This window comes from Panthera tigris, chromosome D2 (genome assembly GCF_018350195.1).
Source record: "Panthera tigris isolate Pti1 chromosome D2, P.tigris_Pti1_mat1.1, whole genome shotgun sequence".
NCBI lineage: Eukaryota > Metazoa > Chordata > Mammalia > Carnivora > Felidae > Panthera > Panthera tigris.
In genome coordinates, this window is record NC_056670.1 from 62,219,560 (window position 1) to 62,247,362 (window position 27,803).

Below are 27,803 nucleotides of genomic sequence, written 5' to 3' on the forward strand. Positions count from 1 at the left end.
GGGTGGAGAGAGAGGTGCATGAGTGCTCTGGTGGGGGAGGTACCCAGCTCAGTGTTAGCATCCTGGGATTGCAATGGCCCTGGTTCATCATGCAACATTTGGAATGTGGGACTGGAGCTCACAGGAGAGACTGGTGGGGACTAAGTTTTGGGAGTCATCCAAACGGAAGTGGGAGGGGAACCTGAGGAGGAGCTGTGTGCATATTAAGAGGCAGCTAACACCACAGGCAGCAGGTGTGGGACCCCAGTGTGGTATGGACAGGTCCTGTGGGCTGTGGGCATCAAGTGGAGGGAGCACTGCGGCCAGTTGTTAGCAAACACCTTCTCAAAGAGCTGAGCTTCCGTCTGTCCTTGCTTCTCATGCCATTTATATTTACTGTTTTCTTCCTTTTCAGTGCTTTTCCATATCTGCACACTATTTTCATTTGCATTAATGTCTTCAACCTCAATGTTTCCTTTCTTTCCATTTGTTGTTTAAAAAAAAGGTTGATTTTTGAGAGAGCAGTGCGCTTGAGTGGGGGAGGGTCAGAGAGCGAGAGGAGGACAGAGGATCCGAAGCAGGCTGTGTGCTCACAGCAGAGAGCCCAATTGAGGGCTCCAACCCACGAACCGTGAGATCCAGACCCAAGCCAAAATCCAGAGTCCGGTGCTTAACCGATTGAGTCACCCAGGCGTGGCTTTCTGTTTGTCATTAAGTCTGAAAGTGGAAGGAGGTAGAGCGTAAAGGAAAAACATCAGGGGTGAATTTGTGTCTTTTCCTCAAAGGCAGTGAGTGATTGCCTTTCTTTGCGAAGCTTGCTGGGCGGCAGAAACGAAATCAGAAATTCCTACTTATTTCCCACTAACACTGAGAAGGAGGATAATTGGACAAAAGTGTTGCAGAGGCCTGGGTACACTTTGCCTTCATAAGAACGCTCAGACACCGTGTGTCCTTTTTCTTTGTCCAGAGAACTGCTTGCTCCGGCGTCTCTCTGCCCTCACCCTCCTTTCCTGTCTCATTCTCTGTATCTGTGTCTCAGTCTGTAGAATTGAGAAATGAGTCCCCTTCCGGGGCTGGTCTCGTCGGCTCTTCTCATTCCCACTGCACCGACTCGTGGCTTTGCTGGCAAGCCAAGAGTTCCCTCTGCTCTCTGCATGCATGCCTCCATGCCTGAAGATGCCTACCCATGTGTTGGAGGTAGACTTTGGGATGCCATCTCTGCCTGCAAGCTTTGCCAAGGCCATTGAATTAAGCAGGCAATTTCCTCTCACTTTGTCTCTCTGTAAATTTCCCAACCATATGGTATGAGGAGAGTTTTTGGATTATAAATAAACAACACTGCTCATAAATCTCAGGGTTTTTGTTTTTCCCTCCAATGGGAATAAATAGAAACCATAGATGTGTAACTTCAGAAAAATGTGTTGGAGAAGAAGATAATGTCTTTCTCTCTCTCTAGGTATATAAATATTCCCCCCACCCCATTTCTTCTGACGCAAAGTCTCTTTTTACTGAGAGTCATCTTTTTGGCTGGATTCCATTTATTTTTTATTGCTGCCATTTTCCAACCCGGAGGTAAACTGTTGCTTTAGGCAACATGAATATAGCCACATGGGCCTGGCCAGATTGCACTGACCAGATGGGTTTGGTGCATCTTTTTCCCTGCTGGAAATGTCAGTTTCCTTCTTTACGGGACACATGCTTCCTCACTGGTCTTGTGGCAAAAAAAAGTGAAATGGTGGATTCTTTTGCATTCTCTTCTGGAAGAAGCCCAGCTTGGGCATCTTGCATGTCTGTCCATTGGGCAAGCTGTAGCTTGGCCACTCTTAAACTGCAGATCTTTTTAAGACATGAAGAATCACAATATTTGGCAGCCCTTTAGTTTGCTTTCCTACTACTGAAGCTACAGGGAATCACATGAGCATGCCAACCACCAAGGACAGATGCCGGGATGACATCCTGGGACTGGGGTGGTTCAGGCAAGGGACAGCTCATGGAAGCATGACTCAGAGTGTGAGTGCGGATTTTGGTCTAGGGGGAAAGCTGAGTGTTGGTGCAGCTAGGTCAGCAAAAGGTAATGGGAGCTTATAGTTGGGAGGGGGCAGGTAGGCAGTGGCCATTAGGCAGGGGGCAGCAGAATGTGACCCATACACCAAATCTAGTGTAAATCCAGTGCAAATCCAGTAATGCCCCCTGTACTTGTATAGCCCGTGTGCTAAAACCATTTTTAAATGGTTGAAAAACAAATAAAAATAATACTACATTGTGATACCTTAAAAACAAGAGGAATTCAAATATTAGTCTCTCTAAACAAAGTATTATTGGAACTTAACCATGCCCATTGTTTATGTATTGCCTAAGACTGCTTTGGTGCTACAGTGACAGAGTTGAATAGCTACCCCACTAAGTGTAAAATACTTGCTCTCTGACTCTGTGTAGAAAAAGTCTATTGTCCCCTGGCCTAAGGCATTAGGAATTATGATCATAATGGTGGAGAACATGTTTAGGGGAGGCACTAGGTGCTGCTATACAGCATGTTGATTAGGCGCAGTTCAGCTTATTTTCCATGCAGACCTGAGACAACGGCCCATACCATAAAGATGTCAACATAACATCAGCTTTGTTGGGCTTCGGGAGACTAGGTTAGTCTTTCAGAAAGAGTTTGTCTAAGGGGTAAAGATCTGTGAATCTATCATATTTCATTTCATATTAGGTCCTTGTGCTCATACCAAATGATTTCAAATAAAATAATTCCCATAAAGGCAATGAATATTCAGTATCTTGCCCAGAATTTTGTCTTTTCCAACACCGATCTTGATGAATACATTTTGCTTAATCCAAACAAATGAACATCAAAACATGAAATTGGAGGCACTGAAAAAACACTGTTGTGGAATGTTTTTGAGATGGGGAGACTTCATATATCACAACATGTCCAGCCATTAAAATCAGTTCTACTAAAACCTGAAAGATTGTTCAAAGGGCAATTAATAGAAAGATGAAGTTAGTAATTTACTTTTCTTTAAGGGAAATGTATTCTTCACTCTGGAAAGCTGTATTAAATTCCAAGATTTTAATTTCTTTGCTATTGTTCCCATACAACTGACTTAATAGCTCTCTTACCCATTATTTTATAGTTTGATAAACTATGGGACGATATAGTAACTTTAGGGGTCAGTGATGGAAGCTAGAGAGAAAAGAATTTCATCTCTCTCTTGTGAGTGCAGAACATAGTCTTCCTTGTGAGTGAAGCAATTGTTGCATGGTTCTGGGAATGGGATGCTTTGAGTGAGTCCTGCTCTGGTCCCCATGAGTTGGAATCGGTTGCCTGGGATAATCCCACTCATGCCTGCCAGCCAGCCTTTAACCCACACCAAGATATCTGTAGCCCATACTGACTTCTCATATTCTGTCCAGCTGGTTCGTTATAGTGGAGGAAGAAAATAGAGGGCTAGATCTAGTCTGCACATCTCTTCCTTAGCACCACTGAGAAGCTGATTTAGAGTTGGGTTATAGTGGCCTGTAATGAAGGCATCTATGTATCTCTTTGGCTCAGAGAAGTGTTTTATGGGAGCTAGCATGGCATCTGGAGAAGAACTTGACTTCTGAAGTAAAGTAGACCTGGTTTCAAACATGAACTTTGCTACTTACCAGGTATGTGAACTTTAGCAAGTCACTTGGCCTCTCTGAGCCTACATTCGTTTGTTCCGTTCCTTCCTTTCTTCCTTCTTTCCCCCCCCTCCCTCATTCTCTCCTCCTTTCTTCCTTCCTTCATTCTTCTCTTCCTTTCTACCTCCCTCTCAAGTGCTCCCTCCCTCCCTTCCTTCCTTCCTCTTCCTCTTCCTCTTCCTCTTTCTCATTCTTTTTCTCTTTCTTCTTTCTAACAAACATTTTTTTTATTGTGGTAAAATATACATAATACTGAATTTGTCATTTTAACCATTTAAGGGTATAAATCAGTGGCTTTAAATGCATTCACAATGTGCAATAATCACCACTGTCCATTTCTCAAATGTGTTTAGATTTTAGGGTAGAGGTTTTTAATCTCTACTTGGGTGATTAAATTTCTTCAGCACTTTTATCATTTTTTAATTTTTAATTTCGTGGTGAGAATTATTAAATTGTACTCTTTTAGCAAGTTTCAATTATACAACACAGTATTATCAACTATAGTCACTGTTATATATATATTAGATCTTAATACTTTATTCATCTTAAAAAACAGAGTTTGTATCCTTTTACCAGCTTCTCCCTATTTCCTTCATCCATTAGCCCCTGGCAACAACCACTCTTCTGTTTCTATGAGTTTGACTGACTTTCTTTCTTTCTTTCTTTCTTTCTTTCTTTCTTTTATTTTCCAAATGTAAGTGATACCATGCAATATTTGTCTTTTCTCTGACTAGCTTATTTCACTTAGCTTGATGTCCTCCAGGCTCATTCTTGTTGCCACACATGGCAGAATTTCCTTCTTTTATATCTTTTAAATATTTATTTATTTATTTATTTATTTATTTATTTATTTATTTATTTAATTTTAGAGAGGGGGTGGGAGAGGGATAGAGGGGCAGAGGGAGAGAGAGAATCCCAAGCAGTCTCCACGCTGAGCATGGATCATGGGATCGTGACCTGAGCCAACTGAGCCACCCAGGCACCCCTCCTTTTTTAAGCTCAGTAATAGTCCACTATATACAAAGACCACATTCTTAAAAATCTGCTCATTGTGTATTTGGATTGTTTCCATTTCTTGGGATCCTGTTTTCAATTCTTTTGGGTAAATACCTAGAAGTGGAATTGCCAGATCATAGGGTAGTTCTATTTTTAACTATTTAAGGAATCTCTGTACTATTTTCCAGAATGGCTGCACCAGTTTGCATTCCCACCAGCAGCATTCAAGGGTTTCCTTTTCTCCACATCCTCACCAGTATTTGTTATCTCTTGTCATTTTGATAATAGACGTCCTAGCAGGTGTCAGCAGATACCTCATTGTGGTTCTGATTTGCATTTGATGATTAATGATGTTTGGTACCTTTTTGCGGACCTATTGGCCATTTGTATGTCTTATTTGGAAAAAGGTTTATTCAGGTCCTTTGCTTAATTTTTTTTAAGTTTATCTCTTTCTTTTGAAACAGACAGAGACAGTATGAGTTGGGGAGGGACAGAGAGAGAGGAGGGGGAGAGAGAATTTTCTAAGCAGGCTCTGCGCTGCCAGCTGTGCAGAGCCCAATGCAGGGCTCAAACTCATGAAACCATGAGATTATGACCTGAGCCGAAACCAAGAGTCAGATGCTTAACCGACTGAGCCACCTAGGCACCCCTCCTTTGCTTAATTTTTATTGGGTTATTTATTTATTTATTTGCAAATGAGTTGTATGAGTTCCTGTATCTATTTGGATATTAACCCCTTATCATTTACATATATTTTCCCCATTTCATAAATTTCCTTTTCATTTCATTCTTGGTTTCTGTGGCTATGCAGACATTTTTTTAGCTTGATGTAGTCCTACTTGGTTTTTTTTTTGTTTTGTTTTGTTTTTGTTTTTTTTTTTTGCTTTTGTTGACTTTGGGTGTCAAAACATCATTGCCAACGACATTGTCAAGAAGCTTACACCCTATATTTTCTTTTAGGAATTTTATGGTTTTAGGCCTTACATTTAAGTCTTTAATCCATTTGTATTTGCTTTTTTGTGTGTATATTGTAGGATAGGAATCTTGTTTCTTTCTTTTACATGCGGGTATCCAATTTCCTCAGCACCATTTACTGAAGACTGTTCTTTCCCCCATTGTATATTCTTGGTTCCTGTGTTGAAAATTTACTGACCATATATGCACAGACTTGTGGACTGTCTATTCTGTTCCATGGATCTATGTGTCTGATTTTATGCCAATACCATGCTGTTTTGTTTACGATAGCTTTGTAATATAGTTTGAAAGCCGGAACTGTGATGCCTCCATCTTTGTTTTTCTTAAGATTGCTTGAGCCATCTAGATTCTTTTGTGTTTTAGTACAAATTTTAGGGTTATTTTTTTCTATTTCTGTTGTCAAATGCTATTGGAATTTTGATAGGGATTGCATTGAATCTGTAGATTTCTTTGGGTAGGGTGGACTTTTTAAGAATATTAGTTCTTTTGATCTGTGAACAAAGAATATCCTTCTATTTAGTGTCTTCATTATCTTTCATCTATGTATTATAGTTTTCAGTACACAAATCTTTTACTTCCTTAGTTAATTTTATTCTTTTTGATATAATGGGTTGCTTTCTTAATTTACTCTTCTGATAGTTAGTTTTTGGCTTATAGAAACACACCTGATTTTTGTGTATAGATTTTGTATCCAGCAACTTTACTGAATTCATTTATTAGCTCTAACAGTGTTTTGGTGGAGTGTTTAGAATTTTCTATATAAGATCATGTCGTATGCAAACACAGAAGATTTTTCTTCTCTAATTTGGATGCCTTTTACTTCTCCTTGCCCTAGTGCTCTGGCTAGGGCTTCCAATGCCATTTTGAGTAAGAGTTGTGAGAATGGCCATTTTTGTCTTGTTTCTGATCTTAAAGGAAAAGCTTTTAGCTTTTTACCATTGAGTAGTAATCTGTAATTTCATTAGCTAGTCACATATGGCCTTTAGTAAGTTGAGGTACATTCCTTCTATACTCAATTTGTTGGCAGTTTTTTTTTAATCATCAAAGGATGTTGAAAGGACCTAGTTTCTTTATTTGGAATATTGGGATACAAGTGAAAATTCCTGTCTTAATATAAAGTGCCCAGCACTTGACTGGTTTGTTTTCCCTTTAATGTGGTGTTTTGAGCACCTAAAATAGCGTCAGGCAAGTCATAGGCACTGCATAAATATATGGCAAATGAATGGGTAATCAACAAATTATGTTCCTGTTCTTTTGGTGAGTAGGATGTGTTTCTGGGTGTTTTATGAGCTCAGAATCTCCTTAGGAGCAAGGAGTCATTAACTGGTCAGTCTTTTATGTAAAAAGACAAAATTCTAATTTCCAAATTCTGAAACTTCACCATCATGTTTCCATGGCAGAGACTGAATAGATATTTACTACACTTATTCTATCTTCATCCAGGGCAAACAACTAGACTACCTTCTTTCATTTAAATATAGCCATAGGACTGAATTCTGGCCGGTAGAAAGAGGCTGGAAGTAATAGATGCCACTTCCATACCTGGTAAAAAATGCTTCTTACACCATTCTCTCTGTTCACTCATTTCTCCTTCCACCTATTCAGTTGAGGATTCCTAAGATCTGTGAGATAGCAGAACCTTGATATGAAAGGAGGCTGGGTCAGTGAAGCATCGCCCACATCAGAGTCCCCTCCTGCCCCTTACCTCTCTGCCAGTCCATGTTGCCCTATAATGTGAACCAGAAATGCACTAACACGGTATTAAGTCACTGAAATGTGACTAAATGCTGCCGTTTGCCACTGCAGTTAGCTACCTCGATGCATGCAATGTCTGAAATGCATATCTAGCCCTTTCACTCCTACATTAACTTTGTTCTCTAGCCAGAAATGTCTATTTACTATTCCCAAGATATTCTGTGTTTTTCCAGCATCTAGCATAGTGCCCTTCACACCATAGGCATTCAGTAATAAACACCTGCTGATTGATTTCTGGGTCAAAGAATGAAACAGCAGCTTCCTATAAAATGCAAGCATGTTTTATGTTAGATCTGATATTTCACAGGAAATATGCGTTTGGATGTGATTCTCTACTGTAGGATTTTGTGTGCAGATTTTAAACAGAGTTCAGCTTACTTAGAACATTAAAACTAACAGTAAAGTTACACAACCCTTTCTGGGAGATTCCTGCTGTATAAAAGGAAAATATAGCCCTAGGGAATCCTGGAAGTGTTAGAGTAGCCTTGCAGATAGGCTCCAACCAGGAGACAGACTCCTAGACCAGAATATATGAACTGGCAGTGCATGTTAGTGGCCCAAAGACATAGGGTATCCATGCCAGATTTTTCCATGCATATTCAGCTGTTTTAAATAGAGACAGCTATCTTTTCCACCTTTTTAGAAAGGCTCACCTAACTTTGCTTTTGCACCTCTGATGAATTACATGGCCAGTGGTGAAAACCCAGAAAATGACAGCTACCTAGCATTCTGCTGCTTACACAAAGCATGTCAAGAATTGGAGGGGAAGTGAATTACACTACTGGATAGAGGTTGTACAGGGGCAGAGAACTGGAGTTGCCCAGAGTTGTTCTCCTTCATCCATCAGATATGTTGGACATCTTGCCATCTTCTTCATGCTAAAGTTGTTATAACATTAAAAGATATTTGTTGAATGTTATGTGCCAGACCTTAAGTTGACATTCTCTTTACCCATCTGTCAGCTGCTGCAAGAGAGGTGGTGGCCATGTGCAGGGGGAAGGCTTTACCTGTATCAGGCTTTCTCTGGATCCACATTATTGCTTGTCTGTCTCCCCTTGCCTATCTTGCCTTCCTCTCTTCTGGTAAGTTTTGTCTAAGAGCACTCCTTCAGTAATTCTTGAGCTTCCAGATCCCAGATGCAAGCTCTGCTTTTAAAGAACTCAGCCTGGGATGTTTTTCTTCTTTCTCAGAGTCAATTTATAACCTATGCCAGAGGCGTTAGCTCCACTCTTATTTCTGCCAATGGCGACACTATTCTCTTAGGCTCTCGAATGGCTTGGAATCTTTAAGTTACCATCACCAGCCCCTTCTCCTTCATCTCTGCCCCCTGTCTGGGAAACAGATTATGCTTCTTCTCCGTGTCCCTATTTCATCTCTTACAACCTACTGCCATCAGGCTAGTGAGACAGATTGCTAATAAGTATTTCTGCCTCCAGGAGGACATGCTTCACTGATCCATCATATACATCACCAAAAGATTAGTCTTTCCAAACAGGCATCTATCATGTCCCTGCCCTGTTCAAAAGCCTTTGCAGCCCCCACTGATTGTAGATAAAATTCAGACTCTTTAGCAGATATCTAAGACCCTTTATCTTATTCTACTAATCTAAACATACTCCCCTTTATGCCCATGTGGAACATTGCTTTCAGGTCTGGCCCATCTCCTAATTATCTTCTGAAAATATTTGCATGTTTCAGGTTCCAAGCCTTTGGACATGCTCTTTGTCTTGCTTTGGCTCCTCATCCTCCATCTTTTCCTCAAGGCCTACCTCTTCTATGAAGTCTTCCTTCCTTTTCTCTGAGATCCTTTAGCACTAACGAATGTCACTGTCTTCAACATCGTAGCCATCGTCATCATGTTAATAATGGCTACCTTTTATTAAGAACCTGTAACCTTGACATTGTGATAAATGCTTTAAGTGTCTTTACTCGGTGAGCTCTCAAACCACCCTGTGAGGTAGTTGGAATAGGTGGTTTTGCCTATTTTATAGATGAGAAAACTGAAGTTCAAAGAGATGAAGTGACCTGCCCATGATCACATAATCAGTAACTGGTGTGGAACCAGCCCTTGATCCCATCCTGTCTCTGACTCCAAAACTTGTGCTCTTAAACATACTTCTATCGTATTGCATTTGTTCTAACTCTTTCCTACTCATGTGTCTCATAGTATTTATTTGTTAAAATGGTGATTGGGTGCCAGGGAGAGGACACTAGGGACTTGGTAGACCCCTTGTCCTCCCAGAGTTTTATCTAATTGCATTCTTGAGCCTTTTTCCTAATCACTGTCTCCCTCCCCAAACTTCTCTTTCTCCTTTGATCTCTCCAGGAGAGGAGTATATTGGAATTTTACTTATGTTCAAGTCATTTTGTCTATCATTTTCAGGTGGTTCAGGTGTTGGGTGTCATCCCTTGGCATTCAAGACTCACACATACCCTGATTTCTAGTTATTTAACGAGAGATGGTCTTGTTGCCCCAAGACCATATGGTTCTTTTGGACCACAGTCCTGTAGGTGCCTAGATTACATGATCCATATGCTGGTAGACCTTTGGGAAGCTGAGCACTTGTTTTAGGCACGTGCCTTAACTCAGGCAGTTTTTGCAGGACCTCAGTGGCACATTTGCATCCTTAGAGCATCGATCTGCATTTTGGAAGCAACCAGAAGGCATTTGGAGCTTGATCAGATGCACAGAAGGTTGGAGATGGCAGGGGCTTTTGAGATCATTGATTCCAGCCCCTCTCATTTTACAAAAGAGAGGAGTAATCAAACTGTGAAGCATTGTTTTGGGTTGGAAACAAGGAGTATCTGTAACAACAAGATTCTGGAAACCAAGTAGACCAGAACTTATGGTGCTGGCTGAATGCTTAAGTTTGAGCCACTGGAGACAGTCAATAGCATCATGTTGCTGCCAGTCCTGGTGTTTGTTAACGTGTTGAGAGACACTCTATTCCTAATCAGGGCTCTGGCTCCTCTCAGCACCTTATCTTGCCCAGTTGAGTACTACCATCCCCCTATGGGAGCAACCCACCATGTCAGGAAGGATGTTGAGTTCCAGTGATTCAGAGAGGACATGGGCCTGACAAATGTCTGTGCATGTTGAGGGAGGTGGGCTATGGTGGCTAGCTTCCAGAGCCAAGCCCCCTGCAGGCTTTCACATGAATTGGCAGTGAATGTCTTGGTAAAAACCACTATCCTCTCTTCCCAGCCATACCTTTGGCCCAGGCTTCTGCAGCCTCTGTGTTCCAAAGACCCCCAGATCCAGGTGTTTGGTATAAAATATACTTCTGTTCAGTAAATTGCTCAGACTATAGGAAGTACCTGCTTTCATTTCATTAAGTCATTCTTGTTTTATAGAGGGGAAATAGGAAATGGTAGGAAGATGGCCTCAGGAAGGAATGGAAGTATTTCAGGGACCTAAGCTGATTCTTGCACTATGCTTAATGCACGTTTCTCACTTTATAGAGAGTATCCCAAACAACTCTGCCTGGTGGAAGTTGTTATGCCAATATTAGAGATGGGGAAACTGAGGTCCAGAAAAATAAGGCAGCATTCCCAGTATCCTATGCTAGTAAGTGGGAGAGCAGGGATTTTAGTCTAATGTTGATTCTAAACACTCTCCTTTTTGATACCTGTAATGCCTCCTAGTAAGCAATGCCTTTGGAGATCCCCTGAAAGTATGAGTCAGTGAAACATGTGATACTTTGTGAAACACACGCTCCATTTACCACTGCTTAAATAACTAGCCAAACACTGGAGTAGAGTACAAGGGATTTGGAATCCGTTGACCTTGATTCCAGGTCCAACACTGTTGTTTACTCAGACACTTAACCTCTCTGAGTCTCTATTTGCTCATTTTTATGACAAAGATAGAAAACCTATGTCAAAGGAAGTTCGTGAGAATTAAATAAAATATTTCAAGAGGAAGTGTTGTGCATAAGGCTCTATGTGCATGTTACTTAAATGCTGGTGATTTAGGGTAGCAGTCTTCCGAGAAATCAATTACTGAGCCCGAGTGTGTGCCAGAGGCTTGACCCACGACCTCAAGAAGCTTATAGTTTGGGTGGGGGCAAGTTACTGTGAAAATCAGAGAGTACAGGCCAAGTGGTGCTGTAGTTATAGAAAAGCAGGAGAAAAGCAGAGACGGGAAAGATCACAGGGCAGCATGGATGAGAAAGCTTTATGTGGGAGGCTGGAGCTGAACTTTAAAGGAACTGGATAAGAGGAATGCTTGAAGAGGAGATTTTCAAGAAGTCCAGAGATTTAATAAAAAAAAAAAAAAAAGTCATCTTTTTGTGTGCCGCGGCCCTCTTGGGACCTAGTAGTTATTTGGCATAGGGCAGTCGTTCTCCAAGGGTGGCCCTTCCATCCCTGGGGGATGTCCATGACCCTTTCAGAGGATTGATGACATTGAATTATTTTCTAATCATAAAATGTGATTTTCCCTTTTTTATGCTCATTTTCTCATTGTGGAGTTTTTTAGAAGCTACATGATCTATGCGATATATCAGATTAAATGCAGACATAGATAGAAGAATCTCATGGTCTCCCATGAAGCCAAATATTAGAGTTTTGCAAAAAAGCATAAAATGCCACTCTTTCTCACTAAATTGTTTTCATTCTGGAAACCAGCTGGTTTTCGCAAAAGCGTAATATGTATTTATTTTTGTTATTTTAAAATGAATTCATAAATGGAAAATTTTATCAGCTGTAATTTCTCATGTAGTACGTGGGGTGAAGTAAATCTCCTAGGGTCCAGTCCCCACCAGTTTTTAGAAGTATGAAGGAATCCTGAGTCACAAACATTTGAGAAGCATTGTTGAAGACGTGGCATTCCGGTGTGAAGACACAATCACGATCTCATGTTTTTTACAATGCTTTGGCGTCAAGATGGGTGTCCTCTTGGTATGTTAGGACACCTGTGTTCTCGTATGGAAAACTTAAAATGTTGTCTGCTATGTCTGGAAAACTTCGAAAGGTAAAGCCCAGTGTTGACAAGTAAGCCGTGAAGCTGGTGCCTGCCGTACATTACTAGAAGTGCAGATTGACCAGAATAGTTCTGTAGGGCAGTTTATAACAAGAATGTTAATGATAATTTTTACCCTTTGAACCAATAATTGCACTTCCACGAATCTATTCTAAGGAAACAAATAAAGATGCACACAAGGATTTATGTACAAGGATACACACTAAAGTATAAAATTGTAAAAGTTTGGCCAGAAACCGACCCAATTGTCCAAGAAGAGAGTTAATGTAAATTATAATACGTTTATATATTCGAATGTTGTAGGGCTTTTAAAATGATTTTGGAAGAATATTTAACAACACGGGGAACAGCTTAAAATATTATGTTAAGTGAAAAAGGAGGACATTAAACTGTATACAAAGAATGACCCCAATTTTCATAAACATACACATGCACACGGATTAGAGAAAAAAAGCACACCAGATGTTAACTGAGCTTTTCTCTGCATGGCGTAGCTATAATTGATGTCTGTGTTTTGCATTATTCTTTTCTGTATTCTGTATTCTACCATAAATTTTCAGTCCTTTTATCTTCTTTTATGTGAGGCTATGGGAACCCATCTACCGAGTCAGCCCATGTCACTGGGGGTTTAGGTGAGGGCTACTTCAGATCGTGAAGGGGCATTTCGCAAGGGTGATGGTTTAAGTAGTCTGTGATTTGAGGATAAACTCAACTTCTAGCTGGTTGTCTTTTTCTACTTAGACTTTCAAAAAAGCTTAAGAAAACTAGGATTCATTTTCATTCCCTACAGTGCTCTGGTCTATCATTTTGAGCATTTGGAGTGTAGAATGCAGGGCCCAACAGGGCAAATGTTTAAATAATGTTGTGCAGCTGGCACAGTGTAGAGAGAGCATGGCAATCAGTGTATAATTCTTTTAAAATAACTTCTTTTAAACGTTTTATTTATTTTCGAGAGAGTGCAAATGGGGGAAGGGCAGAGAGAGGAGGGCAGAGGATCTGATGTGGGCTCTGCAGTGATAGCAGTGAGGCTGATGTGGAGCTCGACCTCATGAACCACGAGGTCATGACCTGAGCCCAAGTTGGACGCTCAACGAACTGAGCCACCCAGGCGCCCCAATGTATAATTCTTCTACAGGAAGAGGTTTCTCAGCCCATGGAGATGAGGTGATTATGGCATAATAGCTTCAAATAGAAGAGCTGCAATTCACTCCTTTTGTATCTGGAAATTTCTTCCTCTTTCCTGTGTTGGGAAATGTCAGGTGTTGGAAAACTTTAGTCTTCCTTCTTCCCTGAATGACCAGTAGGATAACTGATAGTCTGAGTTCTGCATGAGGGAACATCTGCTTTGTTGTAAGTCTCTGACAGCAGAACATTTTCACAGTCAAAATGGAATCTGTTTGAATGTGACTGTTTCAGTTCCTGACACATATTTGCTCAGTTTGACTATCTACCCTGTGTAGCAATATTCAGCATGCTTTAGGGTTTAAAAGAGACATCCAAGATACTTCCTTGACCTCAGAGAACTTATTCTGTCTGGACAAAGAAGCCTCATGCAGAAAAAGTTAAATGATGACATAAAACGACAACAGAGGAGAAGAGATGTATGTCCCCAGAGAGCAGGTACAATCGTCCCTGACAATGACACCAATGCTGGGTGCTAGGAAACCAGAAGCAGGAGAGATGAGAAGCTTCTGGGAGGAGGATACAGCCCAGGTACATGCTCTCTTTACAGGGCTGGCTGTTCCTGGGAAGAACAGATTCACATTAATTGACAGTAATTAATTACTGCACTGAGTGCCCACCACATAAAAGGCATTGTGCTTATCTCTGACAAGAAAAAGATTTACAGATGAATGGGACACAGAATTTAACTTCTCTAGGGTAGTGGGATGGTCTGAAGGCTCACCATCAGTTCACATTTCTCCATTAGGCAGCTACACATTTTATCCTGGGGGTTTCTGGATGTGCACAAACAGACATAATTGCTTGTATGGCATAGGGACCCAACTGGCTGCATGTAATTTTAAAGGGAAATGGTAAACATCTGCTCCCAAGACAGAGATGCCTTGCTAAAACTGTCCAGCACCTTCTAGTTCATGCCTCATTATTTTTTACCCCAGGAAAACTTAGTAAAAAAAAAAGTTGATTCTGTTTTCCCTCGACTTTAATTTGCGAGCGTTGGCCACCTGCTGGAGGCTATCTCTGATTATGTGTAGCAACCCCTCCATCTTCCGTGTGCCTTTTGGTAGCTTACTGCTGATTTGGTGGGGATGGGATGGCGTTCGTCTGTCCGCTGGTGGTTATGTAACTATAACTCAGCCGCTGTTTGGCCAGAAATGGACGGGACAATTTCTCCTCCAGTGACTATTATTCTACCGTGGGGTCTCCCAACAACTGGCAGTGAAGGGAGCTCTGTGATATTAGGGCTATTTAAGCTTCACAGTAATCCTATGAAGGCAATATTTATATTCTCATTGAGTGGATATGAAACACGAGACTTATGTAATTAGCCTAAGGTTCCACAGGCTGGATTTGAAACCAAATCTGCTTGACTCTGAAATGAATCCTCTTATGATTATGTTGGGCTGTCTGTTTGAATGCAAATGCTTATCTATAATAGGGTTCCTCTACAGATGTGTCATTTTACTATGTGCATTGTAGCTGCTCAGTAACAAATCACTTTATTGCTATTATTTTTTAAAGTTTATTTATTTATTTTGAAAGGGAGAGAGGGGGGTGGAGAGAGAGAATCCCCAGACGGCTCTGCACCCATCGCAGAACCGTGAGATTGTGATCTGAGCTGAGATCAAGAGTCAGACGCTTAACCAGCTGAGCCACCCAGGTGCTCCATGTTGCTATTATTTAAAAAAAATTTTTTTTGATGTTTATTTATTTGTGAGAGAGAGGGAGAGACAGAGTAAGTGGGGAGGGGAAGAGAGAGAGAGGGAGGCACAGAATCTGAAGCAGGCTCCAGGCTCTGAGCTGTCAGCACAGAGCCTGACATGGGACTGAAACTCATAAACCACGAGATCATGACCTGAGCCAACATCCCTGAGCTTAACTGACTGAGCCACTCAGGCCCCTCCAGCTATTATTTTTAACTGTGTGAGTGCTACATGGATACCTTTTCATTTTAAAACACTATAACATTACAAAGAGCTCAAGTCCCAGTAGCCAATGGACCCCACCCCAGTCTCTTACCCCGAGTTAACTTTTATTACCAGTTATTTGTGTTTTCTTCTAGAATTTTTAAAATGCATTGTGTACACACTTATAAGCTTAATGGCAATATATTATTTTATTTTGTCTGGGTGTACTGTTTGTGTATTTAATATATCATTATTCAGTATATGTGTTAGGGACTTTTCCAGATCAATAACCTTCATATCTACCTTATTTTTTGATGTTGTTATATAGTATACATACGTGTGTGTGTGTGTGTGTGTGTGTGTGTGTGATAAAATACACTTAGTCTTTCCCTTAATGATAGCCATTTCATTATGGTCACATGAATAAAGGTGCAGTGAATTATGGGATGCTGCACCCACGTGGGTTCTTTTAGAGGCTTTTTCTTTGGAAGGCTTCTTTCCTCCCCTTACCTGTATGATATAAACATACCTCTTGGATGATAGAATTGAGACTGTCCTTTTGAATCCTCAGATTAACAACCCAACAACCTTATTGTCTGGACTGAGATTCTTTAGTGGGAACCAAAGTGTTCACACAATGGGAAAGAACAAAGATCTGAATGTTTGGCCAACCCCACCCACCCCAACCTTCCCTCCCAGATCTGTGCTGGGTGGGTGCTGCTGGTGGATCTCCATGTTATCTGATATAAACCATGGATTATGCACGATCTGGTCTTTAGGGTCAGCTAACCCCCAATTCTCTGCATTTGAAACCCAGTGGTGGTTTTCATTCAAATAGCTGGGGCAGGAGGACACAGAGATGGATTAATTATCCTGTATCATTGTGCCTCTCTTTTTGAGACTAGATAATGCAGCTGAGGAATCAGATAACACAAAGAGGTCAGTGGGAGCTTTGTGAGCTTCTGCCTTGGCATCAGCCTGTGTTTTTTTTAAACAGAGGATGGGACCAATACCCACTTGGAGAATGAAGCTATTTAAATCACTTGCTTTTGGCTGAGGTCTCAAGTGAGTTATCTGTTTGTGGTCAGGCTGGGTTTCTGCCATTGCAAAGATACAAATTAATATGGCTTTGGGCACTGGCCCTAAGAGGAGAAGTGGGGCCGGCCAGAGGGGAGCATCAATGGTTTTTCCATTTCATCATAAAGACTGTCTGGGCAGCCCTTGGTCTGGAGCTATGCTGTGGAAGCTCATGACCCTGACCCTGGAATGATCTGTGGTTCACCACACTTGAGAGCCCCTAATTGCCTGTGGGTTTTGATTGTTGACTCTCCTCAGTGTTAGTTAATTGGGACATACTTGGGGAATGGCTGGAGGGTCCACCCCAAGGCATGCCGCTTTGAAGCTTGGTTCTGACTTCTGATTTTCCAGGCAGCTGGGCCATATTGTACTTTCATGGTAGCAAACTGAAACGGCCAAAGATTCTTTAATGATTTATTGGGTGTTCATAGGCCTTCCCCACCCCTGTTAAGTGTAAGGAGTGTAAATCAAGGAAAAGAAAACAAGGTGATTGCCCTTGAGGAAAATACAATCTGGGGCATTCATAAAAATGACAGCCATAAGCATTTATGGAACGAGGGCTTTTATCAGCTCCTAGACTAGGTATCTCACTACTCTTCATTGACACCACAACAGTATTGTCTGAGCTGAGGTTTAGAGGAGCAAAGAGCTCACACAGCTAGTTCTTCAAGCTCTGCATCTAGTTGTCTTTGCCATGATCCCACCTTCCTTGTTTTCTCTGCTTAGAGCTGTGCTCCCCACTTCCAGAGATTTGAAAGGCATTTCATTTGTTATTTTTCTTTTAAGGAGCTCTTAGCAATTGCCAAAAAGCAAATTTCACATTCAGAGAATAAATAGGGAACTCCAAGGTGCCTTTGATACAAATGAATAGGAGAGTGTGGGCTGAAGTTGTAGGAAAGTCTCCACGATGTAATCAGTGCAAGAGCTGGGAGTCAAAGAAGGGGGAAGTCTGGGCAGTTGCCAGCCTTCAGATCACTGGGAGAGTGGGGGATGGGACATAGATGGGGTGGACCATGAATGCCCAGCTCAGGTAGGCATTTTGACCCAATGTGGCAGCTGGGCTGGGAGGGTGAGTTAGGGCATCAGTGACCCTGGTGGGAATCTTGGAAAGTTGTCTTAGAGCAGAGACAGTGAGTCAGGCTGGTGGTGGGGATGGTACAAGTTGATGGTTTGATAATCTGGAGCAGGGGCCTCCTCATTATGGGCTCCCTGCTTTTGTAAATACAGTTGCATTGTGACCGCCACACCCAGTCGGTGACATGCTGTGTTTGGCTGTTTTGGAGCTAAAGTACAGAGTTGAGTGGTTGGGACAGAGATCAAGGAAACCTAAAATATTTACTCTCTGGCCCTTTTACAAAAAAAAAAAAAAAGTTTTAACCTGAGCTGGGGCTACTTGTAAGTGTCCAAAAGGAGAAGCGAAGCCCATTGACTGGCACACAGTATGTGCCCTAATAGGTAATAGGTAGGTATGTGTTAAGAAATGAACGGAACAAACTAAACTTGATAACAGGAAAGAGAACAATCGAGCCTGTGATTGTTTGCTGAATTTAGATGACCTCCCAGAGAATGGAGCCGATGGAGGGGAAGAGAGACTGATAAGAGAATCCAGGAGGGAAAGACTTGTGGTCTCCCAGCTCCTTTGCTTTGCAGAAGTCAGGGGCAAAGTTTGGAAAGGGAAGGAGCAGGAGGCTGATTAGTGAGCTGGGTGGTAAACTGGAGGACGGCGGCTGCCTGGACGAGGGAAGCAGTGCACTCACCTGATCCCGAACATCTGGTGGGCCAGCGAGAACTGGCAGAGTGCCTTCCAGAGTCCTCTCACCTCTGGCAGGAACGTGGCATTGGAACGGGGGCGTGGAGTTACAGTTCCACTCTACCGGGAGGCTGACTTGGCTGCGTTGCCTGAAAGTTTTTCTTTTATGTTCTTTTACTTTTAAAATAGCAGCCCATATGCTTGTTGCCACCAGCCTCTCCCCCAGAAGCTTACTAGAGGAGTGGGAGCTTGCTGGATGGATAAAAGTATATGATATTCTCAACTGCACTCTGGACGTTGTCATGGAGAGAGTATCCCTGGTGAACACCCAGGGTTATGGCAGGTCAGGCTGCCATGCTCTCCTGGAATGTGCTGGCCCACATGGAGATCTTCTGAAGGCCTATCAGCATAGGACAAGAACTCCTGAGTTGTTGAGGGGCTCACTAGGAGTCAGGTCCTGGCACAGAACTGTCTGTGTCTGGGAAGTTGAAGACGGAGGGTATCCAGCCTACCAGTCATCTTCGGGTACCTAGGGAGTAGTGTGAGTGCTTGGCAGCTGGGAGGCCCAGCTAGACAATAAGCAGGTCGCTGGGCAGGCTTGGGCATCATGGAGCAGGTGACCCACAGCAGTGCAAATTGGAAAACCAGGATCAGGGTCCATGTGGCCAGGATCCAGGGCCCCAGATGCTAACTGAGTTCAGATGGTCTGGAATTCAGGTCTGTAGAATTAGAGATACCTGGGACAAGACTGGTCAGGATCTATGGACTTAGGCCCTGGAAATAAAGAAGGACTCAGCTGCTGGAACTGGAGAGTAAGGGAGTGTATACAGGCTTCTTGGAGAAAATTTGTCAATAACCAGCAAAGTAGAAGTTATGCATAGAGTATGAAGCAGTAACTGCACATCAGGATATGTCATTTTCTTCCCTTTCTTCATAAATGCATGAGAAGCCATGTATAAGAACGTTCACTGAAACGTTGCTTACTATCACAAATTTTAAAAGAAAAAAATTCAGAAATATTTATTAGTGGTTGGAAAGATAGACAGTGGTTTCTTCATACGCTGCAGTGCTCTACAGCAATGAAAAATGGATGAATTAGGGCTAGATGTGCCACCATGGATAAATCTCAAAACTTGAATGTTGGGCAAAGTAAGCAAACTGCAGAACATAGATCCTGTATAAGGCTTACGTAAAAGTAAAATACTCCAAAAGATGATATGTTGTTTATGAACACAGATACTTGTTAAATCTAGTAGTGGGCATATGATTGGCATCTCATTGTGTTTTCCCGTGTGCTGGAAATAATTCATTAAAAAGGCAGGAAGAAAGAATGAGAGAACATAGAACGGTTTGCTAGACTGCAGTAACCTGAGTGGAAGCACAGAAACCCATAGCCTGTGGCTTTATACCTCTCACGTGTCGCCTTCCAGGGTAGCTGTGCATTCTGATCTCCAGAATGGTAAATGGCAGGTGTGATGTTTCCAGGTTTCCGGACATTTCAGTGTTGGGACCACAGTGTCAAGATTTGGGAAGCTAGCTTTGAAATAGGAGAAAGGAGCCTGTTTCCTCCACGTGGCCCCACTGGCAGGTGTCTCAAGTGACAAGGTGGAGGATGGTCTGCTTTCTTGGAAAAGTGAGTTCCTCAGGTGCAGCTGTCTCTGGCAATGGGGTGGAGGCCTCTCTCTCAGCTGCTCCTCACCCCAGGCAAAGGGGGTCCCCATAGCTCTGTGGTCAATGTGGTGTGCAGTGTCCACACTGGAAAGGACAGAGTCCGGGGCACCTTTAATCCCACAGGCGGCCTGGCTTCTTAAGGTGTCTTCAGTGAAGACACCTGTCTGTCAGCCTGAGCAGAAAATGCCCAAGGCACAGAGGAAGCTGATCTATGGAGAATCTTTTGTTGGAAAGTCCCGACTCTTGGAGAAGCAGCCACTCGGAGAAGAGCAGAGTCCCTGTGAATCTGTGGTGCAGCCGGCAGAAAGAGAGGACTATGTGGTGCTAAGCATACTACCTTTGATGAGATTCATTTGGATTCTGGAAGGAAGTTTGTTGTGACGTCAGTCATGCAGGGGGACCTGAGAATTCAGCTCTTTACAAAAGTAAGATGTTTGCTATGTATAGAGTGAGGAAAGTTTGCTGGTTGGAAAACAGCTAAGCACTGTGTTGGTGGCATAAAGATATTCAAGGTCCAAGTGGGGCCTTATGATTATTGGAGTAAAACCTCTTGTATTTTATGATGAGAAAATGGGGCTTGACAGACCCTCTTCTCTGCCAAACTCTAGTCAGGACCCTCTGAGTGCTTTGTTAACAAGGCCCTGTCCTTGGGTGTGTTCAGCTTTTACCCAGTTTCACCATGAATCCTGCTAAGCCAGTTTAGCTAGAATCCCCCCCCCCCCCACCCTCAATATTTGACAATATTTGATTGAATTCCTCATCCCCTACCAGACCCTAGGTGATGTCTGATTACCCTAGCATGCCTTCAGTAAGAATCCTCTCAGGTCAGTTTAGAAAAGAATTACTCTACCTTCTAGTAATGATCCATTCACTGACTCCCACCCTTCTCTTTGGCTGTAAATTCCTTGCTTTTTGTTGTTTTTAGAGTTGATCCCAGTCTCTCTTTCCTATTGCAGAACCCCATCACAGTGGTCTCTATACTTATTGCCATTTCCCTGAATGAAGTCTGCCTTACCATTTTAACAAGTGTCTGGGTAATTTTTTTCTTTAACAGGCATAGAGAATTGGTTTGTCCAGGGAACACTTTGTGTATGCTTTAGAGTCTAGATTTCCAGACTCCAGATTCAATGTTCTTTCTCCACACCATGTTATCTTTAGGCCTTCAAGAGTACAGAATCAAGAAGTGATTCATCCTACAAAATATTTTATTTGGGTTAATAAAAGTATGCACCTGACTGTCTCTAGAGATTAAGGTGTCTCCTCCCTGCTGTGGAGAGGAAAGGAGCTTGGAGTGATTGATCATTTAACCTTGATGCTAGTGCATGTGAACTGTAGGTCCTTCCCTGGAACCAGATGCTGCTAGACCTTTCCAATTGTGCCAACATCCAACTTTATGAAGTTTTCTAGGTCAGGCTATGTTTTGACTTGCTCCCAGATGTTAGCAGTTGGTCAAGAACTTGTGACCACACATTCATTCTTGCAAGTAAAGACAAAGCAAAGCAAAGCAATACACAAATCAGTACATTCAGCACTTGCTTTGCACCAGAAGTGGTGCAAGGCATTGGGGCTGTTATAAGAAATGGCTTTTTCCCTTAGGGACTTATAGTCAAGGAAGAGATCCCAGAATAAAAATAGTATGACTGAAACCATAGGATAAGTGCCAAAATAGAATTATATACAAGGTGATATGAGAACACAAAGGAAATCTTGATTAATTTCCCAGTGGGGAAGCTGGAAGGAGGGTGATATTGGTGTTGAGGGTTGGAGATGAATGCACCAAGAAGAAGAAATAGAGCAGGAATAGTTCAGGCAAAGGGAATGATATGTGTAGAAATGGAGGGAAGTGAAAATGCAAGACATTCAGGAAAGTTTAGTGAGGCTGGAGAGAAAGGGACAGGGAGCAGATGGCTGGAAATGAGTCTAGTAAGGAAGATTAAAGCCAAATTTGACAAGACTAAGCTTGGAAGCTACAAACTCATTGTGCGTAGGCAGTGGGTAATTACTACGAGGGATGAGATGGACAGAGCTGGGAGGTTGAAATATAGCCTGATGACAGCATGGAGGATGGTGGGGCGGGGGAGAAGGCTAGAAGAAGAGCATCCAATTGGGGAACTATTGCAAAAATAATGATGCATGAGCCACAGCATCGGGGTGAGGATGAAAAGACCAAGGGTCCAAGTTATTTAGGAGATAGGATCATTAAGACTTGGAGACTGAGCTGGGTTTAAGAGATAAAGGCAAGGAGAAAGATTAGGCGTGATTCCCTGTGCTTAAAGGTAGACAGGAGACAGAAAATAAGTCATTTTGAGGTGGGGGCTGGTTATAAAAGTTACCATAGCCACTGACCATGTGGAGCCAGTAGCCTAGGGAGGGATTTGAAATGCTGATGTTTGTTTATTCAGTAAGCATGCTGAGGGTATATGATGTGTGAAGCCTGGTTCTGTACATTTTGGGGAAAGGAGAAGTGAACGTCCTTTTTATTTTTGTTTTATTTTTTTAACATTTCATTATACCTACATCCTTTTGGGAGGTTTCCATTTGTTCTATTTTTGCATCTTTACAAAGATCTTGTAAGACTAAATTACCCTGATTCTTTTATTTGAGAAACCTGAGGCTCTAGCAGACTAAGTAACTTGCACATGGTCATGCAACCAGAGAGCCTTGGATCTAGCAATGAAATAGAGATTTTGCTATGCCCAAAGTTCATGTTCTTTTATCTCACCGTAGCATTCTCTGTGGTTCCTTGCCCACCGGGAGCTTATGTGGTGCTAGGGGAAACAGAACTTAAAGAAATTCAACATAACAATATCAAAAGAGCCGAAAGGAGGCATGGACAGTGGGCTTTGGGCATGTAATGGGTGGGGAAGCTTGTTCTTGTGCAGAGAGATGAAAGTGACTGGGAAGAGGGCTAGTGAAGCCTTAACAGAGGTGAGGGTGGGCATCCAAGCTGGGTGTGGGGACACGGAATTTGCTAGATTAGATGGGGGTGGGGATAATTCTTAAAGGTCATCAAATAGTACAAGCCTTGGCTACTAGGCTTGTAAAAATAAGATGTAGGCCAGGACAGGAGCAGATTCTGGTGAGAAGGTGGATGAAGAATCCAGGAAAAGGCAGTTACTAGGGGAGGCACCCAGCTAGAGCTGGGATCTGAGATTTGAGACAGAATGCAGGCACCCATGAGGTTGGGTGACCATAGAGGAAATAAACTGACCTCTGATTTTCTAAAGCCTGGGTGGGAGAAGTTTCGTGATCTAGCCAAGGAAGGCAATGAGGGAAAGACGAGTTGGGGAGCTGATGATACCGGTTGTTTGAAGAGGGAGGGGGGCAAGTGAGGGGTGGAGTTGGGAAGTGAAGTAAAAAGCGTGATAGCGAGCCTAGCTCTTGGGGCCTCCCTGTTTGGCACCCCTTCTCCTTCCTCCACTATGGAAAGGTGGGGTGGAGAGGAAGGAGCCTGTGGTTTGGCCTGCCTTTGTTCTCTGAGACCTGACTTGTGGCTTTGGTATAAGGTCAAAACCCTGGAAATGAGGCCCAAAGGACAAACAGGGTAATTGGAATAATGAACTGTTGGCAGTAGTTCAACAACATTGACTTTTCACCCTGACACACCATTGCTCCTCTGTGAAGGCTCACACCCTCTGCCTGCTGCGGCCTGATTTGGCCCCTGGACCCTAATGGGCTTCTTTCCACCAGAGGGTCCCGAGCCTCAGGCTCAGTGGAGGGGGCATGAGGTTGGCTGGACTCCAGTGACCTCAGGAGGCTGTCTGGCCTTGCACATAGCTCCTTGTGCCCCTGCACAGCACCAAGAGGGACTGAAGGTCCCTGGGCTGAAGGTGGAGCAGGAAGTCCCCAGCAGCAACCTGTACCCACAGTCTCACAGAGGGCAGAAAAGGAGGTCTCTGAGAAAGGCTGGGAGCAAAGGGGACTGAGTTTAGGTAGATGCAGTGGTCTAATTGCTCTTCTAAAATTAATGGGGCCTTTTATCTCTGAATCACACCTGTGATTTGGGAACAAAGGTGCGAGTTGAAGGAGAGCCTGGCTTCCCTTGAATACAATCTCCCATTTGGTGAAACATCTCTCCCTTTGTTTCTCTCTTACCTGCAGATCAACAGACTATGGCACCACCTATGAAAAGCTGAATGACAAAGTAGGTTTGAAGACTGTCCTCAGTTATCTCTACGTCAATCCCACCAACAAAAGGAAGGTAAGACTAGGGGTCAGGGGTCCTGACCGCTCCCCGGGGATGGGGAGTTGTAGTAGGGCTGCCTGTGGCCAGGAGTGAAGAAGAAAACCCACAGCCGTGGAATCAGAGAGGGCCCGCTTGATATACCAAGGAGAACATCACAAACGCTGCTTATAATTCTAACAACTGCCTCAATACTAGTAATTTCAACAACAACAGTAAAATTATATAACTAGTAAGGTGTTCCTCTGTGCCAGGGATGCCTTATCTCGTTTATGCTCACAGCGAATCTATGCGCTAGACATTATTATTGTCCCCATTTTACAGATGAAGAAACTGAAGCTCAAAGATACGAATTTTCTAGCCTAAAGTCAGACAGCGGTGAGTAACAGCTTTGTGATTTGAGGATGGATATGCTTGTTTCTTGAATTGGCTTCTTCCACAGTTGCCCTCTTGCTGGTCTGTTTTCAGACAGCGCCTTGGAAACGGGGAGTCTGTTTCTGCCGAGGGAAGGAGAGGCAGTTCCTGGATTCACCAACTTGATCTAGAACAGCTGCTGAGGCAGGAGAGAGCAGACCTGGCTCTGGTGGCCCCTTGGCTCTCTGACTTTCCAATGGACTCAATAGCCAGGATGTGGAGGAGATCATATAAGGCCAGACCTTGGTCATGGAGACCCATTGGGAGGAAGGGTCCTGGATTCCATGGAATAATGGATGGTTTTAGAAAATAAATACTGTGTAATATGTTGGCTCTGGGAAGAGGTGATCTTACTGCAACTAGGAAGGCACTGCTCTTTAGAAACTTAGGAAGGCCGAGCCCCTATAAATATACCAGCTTTCTAAAAGGCTGTTTCAGTGTTTCTAAAAGGCTGAAAATGTTATGGAACCAGGCTGGAACGCTGGTGGAAAATCCAAGTGGCACTCAGAGATCTTGGTGGATCAGATATTTATTTAACACCGGTGGGCTCAGAGGAGACCGTTTCTCCAAAGATCTGAGCCCGAATACAAGTAGGAGGGGTAATTTATAGTTGTCAGCTTCCGTATCTGTGGGGGTTTTTGCGCGTGCAGCAAACAGGGCAAGAAGAACCCGGAAGAGGGGTCTCCAAGCTAGAGACGAGAGCTTATTTTAGTCCCATTGGCCATCTTATAGTGTAAAACTTTATTAATTTTCCCAACACTCCCCCCTTTGATGCCTTTTTAAAAATCTTTTATTAAGCATCACTTTTTAGCTCTAGGGGTTGGTACCCTCGGAGGGCTAAGATACTGCTGCAGTTTGGCGAGCAACAGTGTTTTCAGTGAAACGTACCAGGGTATTTAGTATATGGGGGCCGATGGTCACAAGTAAAATTAAGGAAAGGAGGGGCCCTTCCAGGGCAGGGAGCCAGGATGCCCAGTCTGTGAGATCCCATCCTCTCCATTGACTGATATTTTCCTGTTGTCTACAATGAATTCTTTCCTCGAGTTCCTTAGCCTTAGTCCTGACGATTCCTGATTGGTTTACAAAATAGCAACATTCCGCCCCGCCCCAGGAAGACACAAGTCCCTCCTTTTTCTGAAGTGAGGAGGTGGAGGGCTCGCCTGTTTTGGAGGGACACTGCTACCAGGGAGTTTGTTTGGCTTTGTCAGGTTACCAGGGAGTCTGCCATCCGTTCTACATCCAGCTTGTTGCTGCAGTCCCTATTAGCCCAACAGCAAGAAGCAAGATTAGGGCTATGACACCAGTAAGGGGCAAGGGCTGGCCGAGTTGCATCCAAACCCCTGGGCTCAGTCCACACGTTGATTCCTCAGGCTTTTGCCATGCGCAGGCCAGCCAGCTTCCGGGGTGTGGCTGGAGCAGGGCTGGAGATCTCAGGGGCCAGTGTCTTTTTGAGGGTCAGTTTAGGTGGGTTGACTGGATCTGGATCACTTCGCCAGTTTGAGGGTTCCTCTGAGTTGGCCTTCTTAGCTCTGGAGTGATCACCATGGGGTGATACCCGAAACTGAGTCCTCTATTTGGTTGTGTGTCTGTAAAGTCCACCTCCAAGTCTTCAAAAGGGGCTGGTTTCTAGTAACTGTCAGATCAGGTTTAGGGAAGATATGGTTTGCATATGTAGAGATCCTGTTTTCTAGCTGTTTAAATAATCATATGCCCATAGGGTCTTAGTACTATCCCCACAGAATAACAAGCACAGAAGATTGTCTATACACGAAATACTGTGACAATTTTTCTGAAGTTTACCTCAAGTTGTCTAGTTTAGGCAAACAACAAACATTTAAAGACAGTCAGAACTAGAATTTAACATCCTTAACGGTGCATTGTTGAAACATAGTCTTTTTATTTTCTCTCTAAACCAGCCCCGCCCCCCCCGCCCCAGCCTTTCTAGAGATAGCCAAATTGAGACCAATGCATTTGTAGAACAAGTCCAGTCTTAACAATCCTGGCCTAATTATTTATGCAAGCTCACCAATAGCGATTGATCGTGAGGATCTTTTAAAGTTTGCTTTGCTGGAACCTTTTATCAGGAATCTCTTGGTTGAACTTTTAGTAGCCTCTCCAGGCCAGAAGCCAAGCCAAATACTTGCCATCAGACAGGCCTGCGATACCTGTACAATTGGGAAAATTCCTCTTTATGAGGTCCCCAAGATATCCTGAGGTTCCTGCACCTGCCAGGAAGTGACCTTCTTTCATCACCTGGTGAGGCTGCTGGGAACTCTGTAAGCAAGGTATCAGGCCAACATTTCCAAGGGGCTCTATGGCCCCATGTTTCATAAAGCCAACCTTAGTTCCTTAAAGCTGTCTGGTCATATCTGAGTCTATGAATGTCACTCTCAAATATGACATTCCAGTCAAAGCCTTGGTAAAATAACCAGTATTTCCAATGGTGATCTGTTACAAGATGAACAGATTCTTATTGAACTTATGCAAACAACTGTAATTGCCATGAAAGAAAGAATACTCACTGAGAGTTTTTGAATTTCAGGGGAGTTATGTAGAGAGAAAAGATAAATGCTTCAGTTTACAAATGAATATTTTATGACATTTCTGTATGTCATAGATATCTTAAGAGAAAGTTTCCTTAATCTGGAAGAGAAAACATCAGAGGACAAGCAATATTTTCAACAAGAATCACAAAACTGTAATCTTCCTTAGTTCATTTAATCCCATGTTCCTAATTCTTGTTCAATTTGAATGCAGCTTTTTAGTTCTGGAAATTCTTACCCATTTTAGTATTAATCTTAAAGACGTCAAATACCTGTATTTGTCCCTAAAGTCCTTTTTATAAATCTCCTTGAAGAAGAAACACGTTTTGTGGGAGAATAAGAACAATTATAAATGACAAAATCTCAGAAATAGACATTGTTAAAGATCTGATGAGAGTTCATTATGATGCAATTGACAAAGAAATTCAGTTATTTCTGTGACACATAACACTTCAAGTAATCAGAATATTAAGTGATGACCTTATACCAAAACATTAAAACTTTAGGAATTGCATATATATTTGGCCAGTTACAGCATTACCTGTGCAGTACAACCTAAGGTTTACCATCGTACGACAGTGCCTTTCCAAGTAACTTAGTATCCCAAATAAAAGGGCGTAATTGGTCAAAAGACTTCATTTGCCATTTAAATCCCGGGAAGTTTGTTAAAACCTTAGGAAGTTATAAGTCCATTCTAAATAGGATTACAGATCATTACAAA

General features: G+C 42.7%; 1 protein-coding gene across 6 annotated transcripts in view; it reads left to right on the forward strand.

Moving 5' to 3' along the window:
• SORCS3 (sortilin related VPS10 domain containing receptor 3) overlaps nt 1-27,803 on the forward strand; it is a 589,476-nt gene that overhangs the window by 230,129 nt on the left and 331,544 nt on the right. For all 6 annotated transcript variants that reach the window (XM_042960443.1, XM_042960447.1, XM_042960446.1 and 3 more), the window contains one exon: nt 24,044-24,143. In XM_042960443.1, the coding sequence (XP_042816377.1) occupies nt 24,044-24,143 (100 nt within the window). The remainder of the gene's footprint in view (nt 1-24,043; nt 24,144-27,803) is intronic.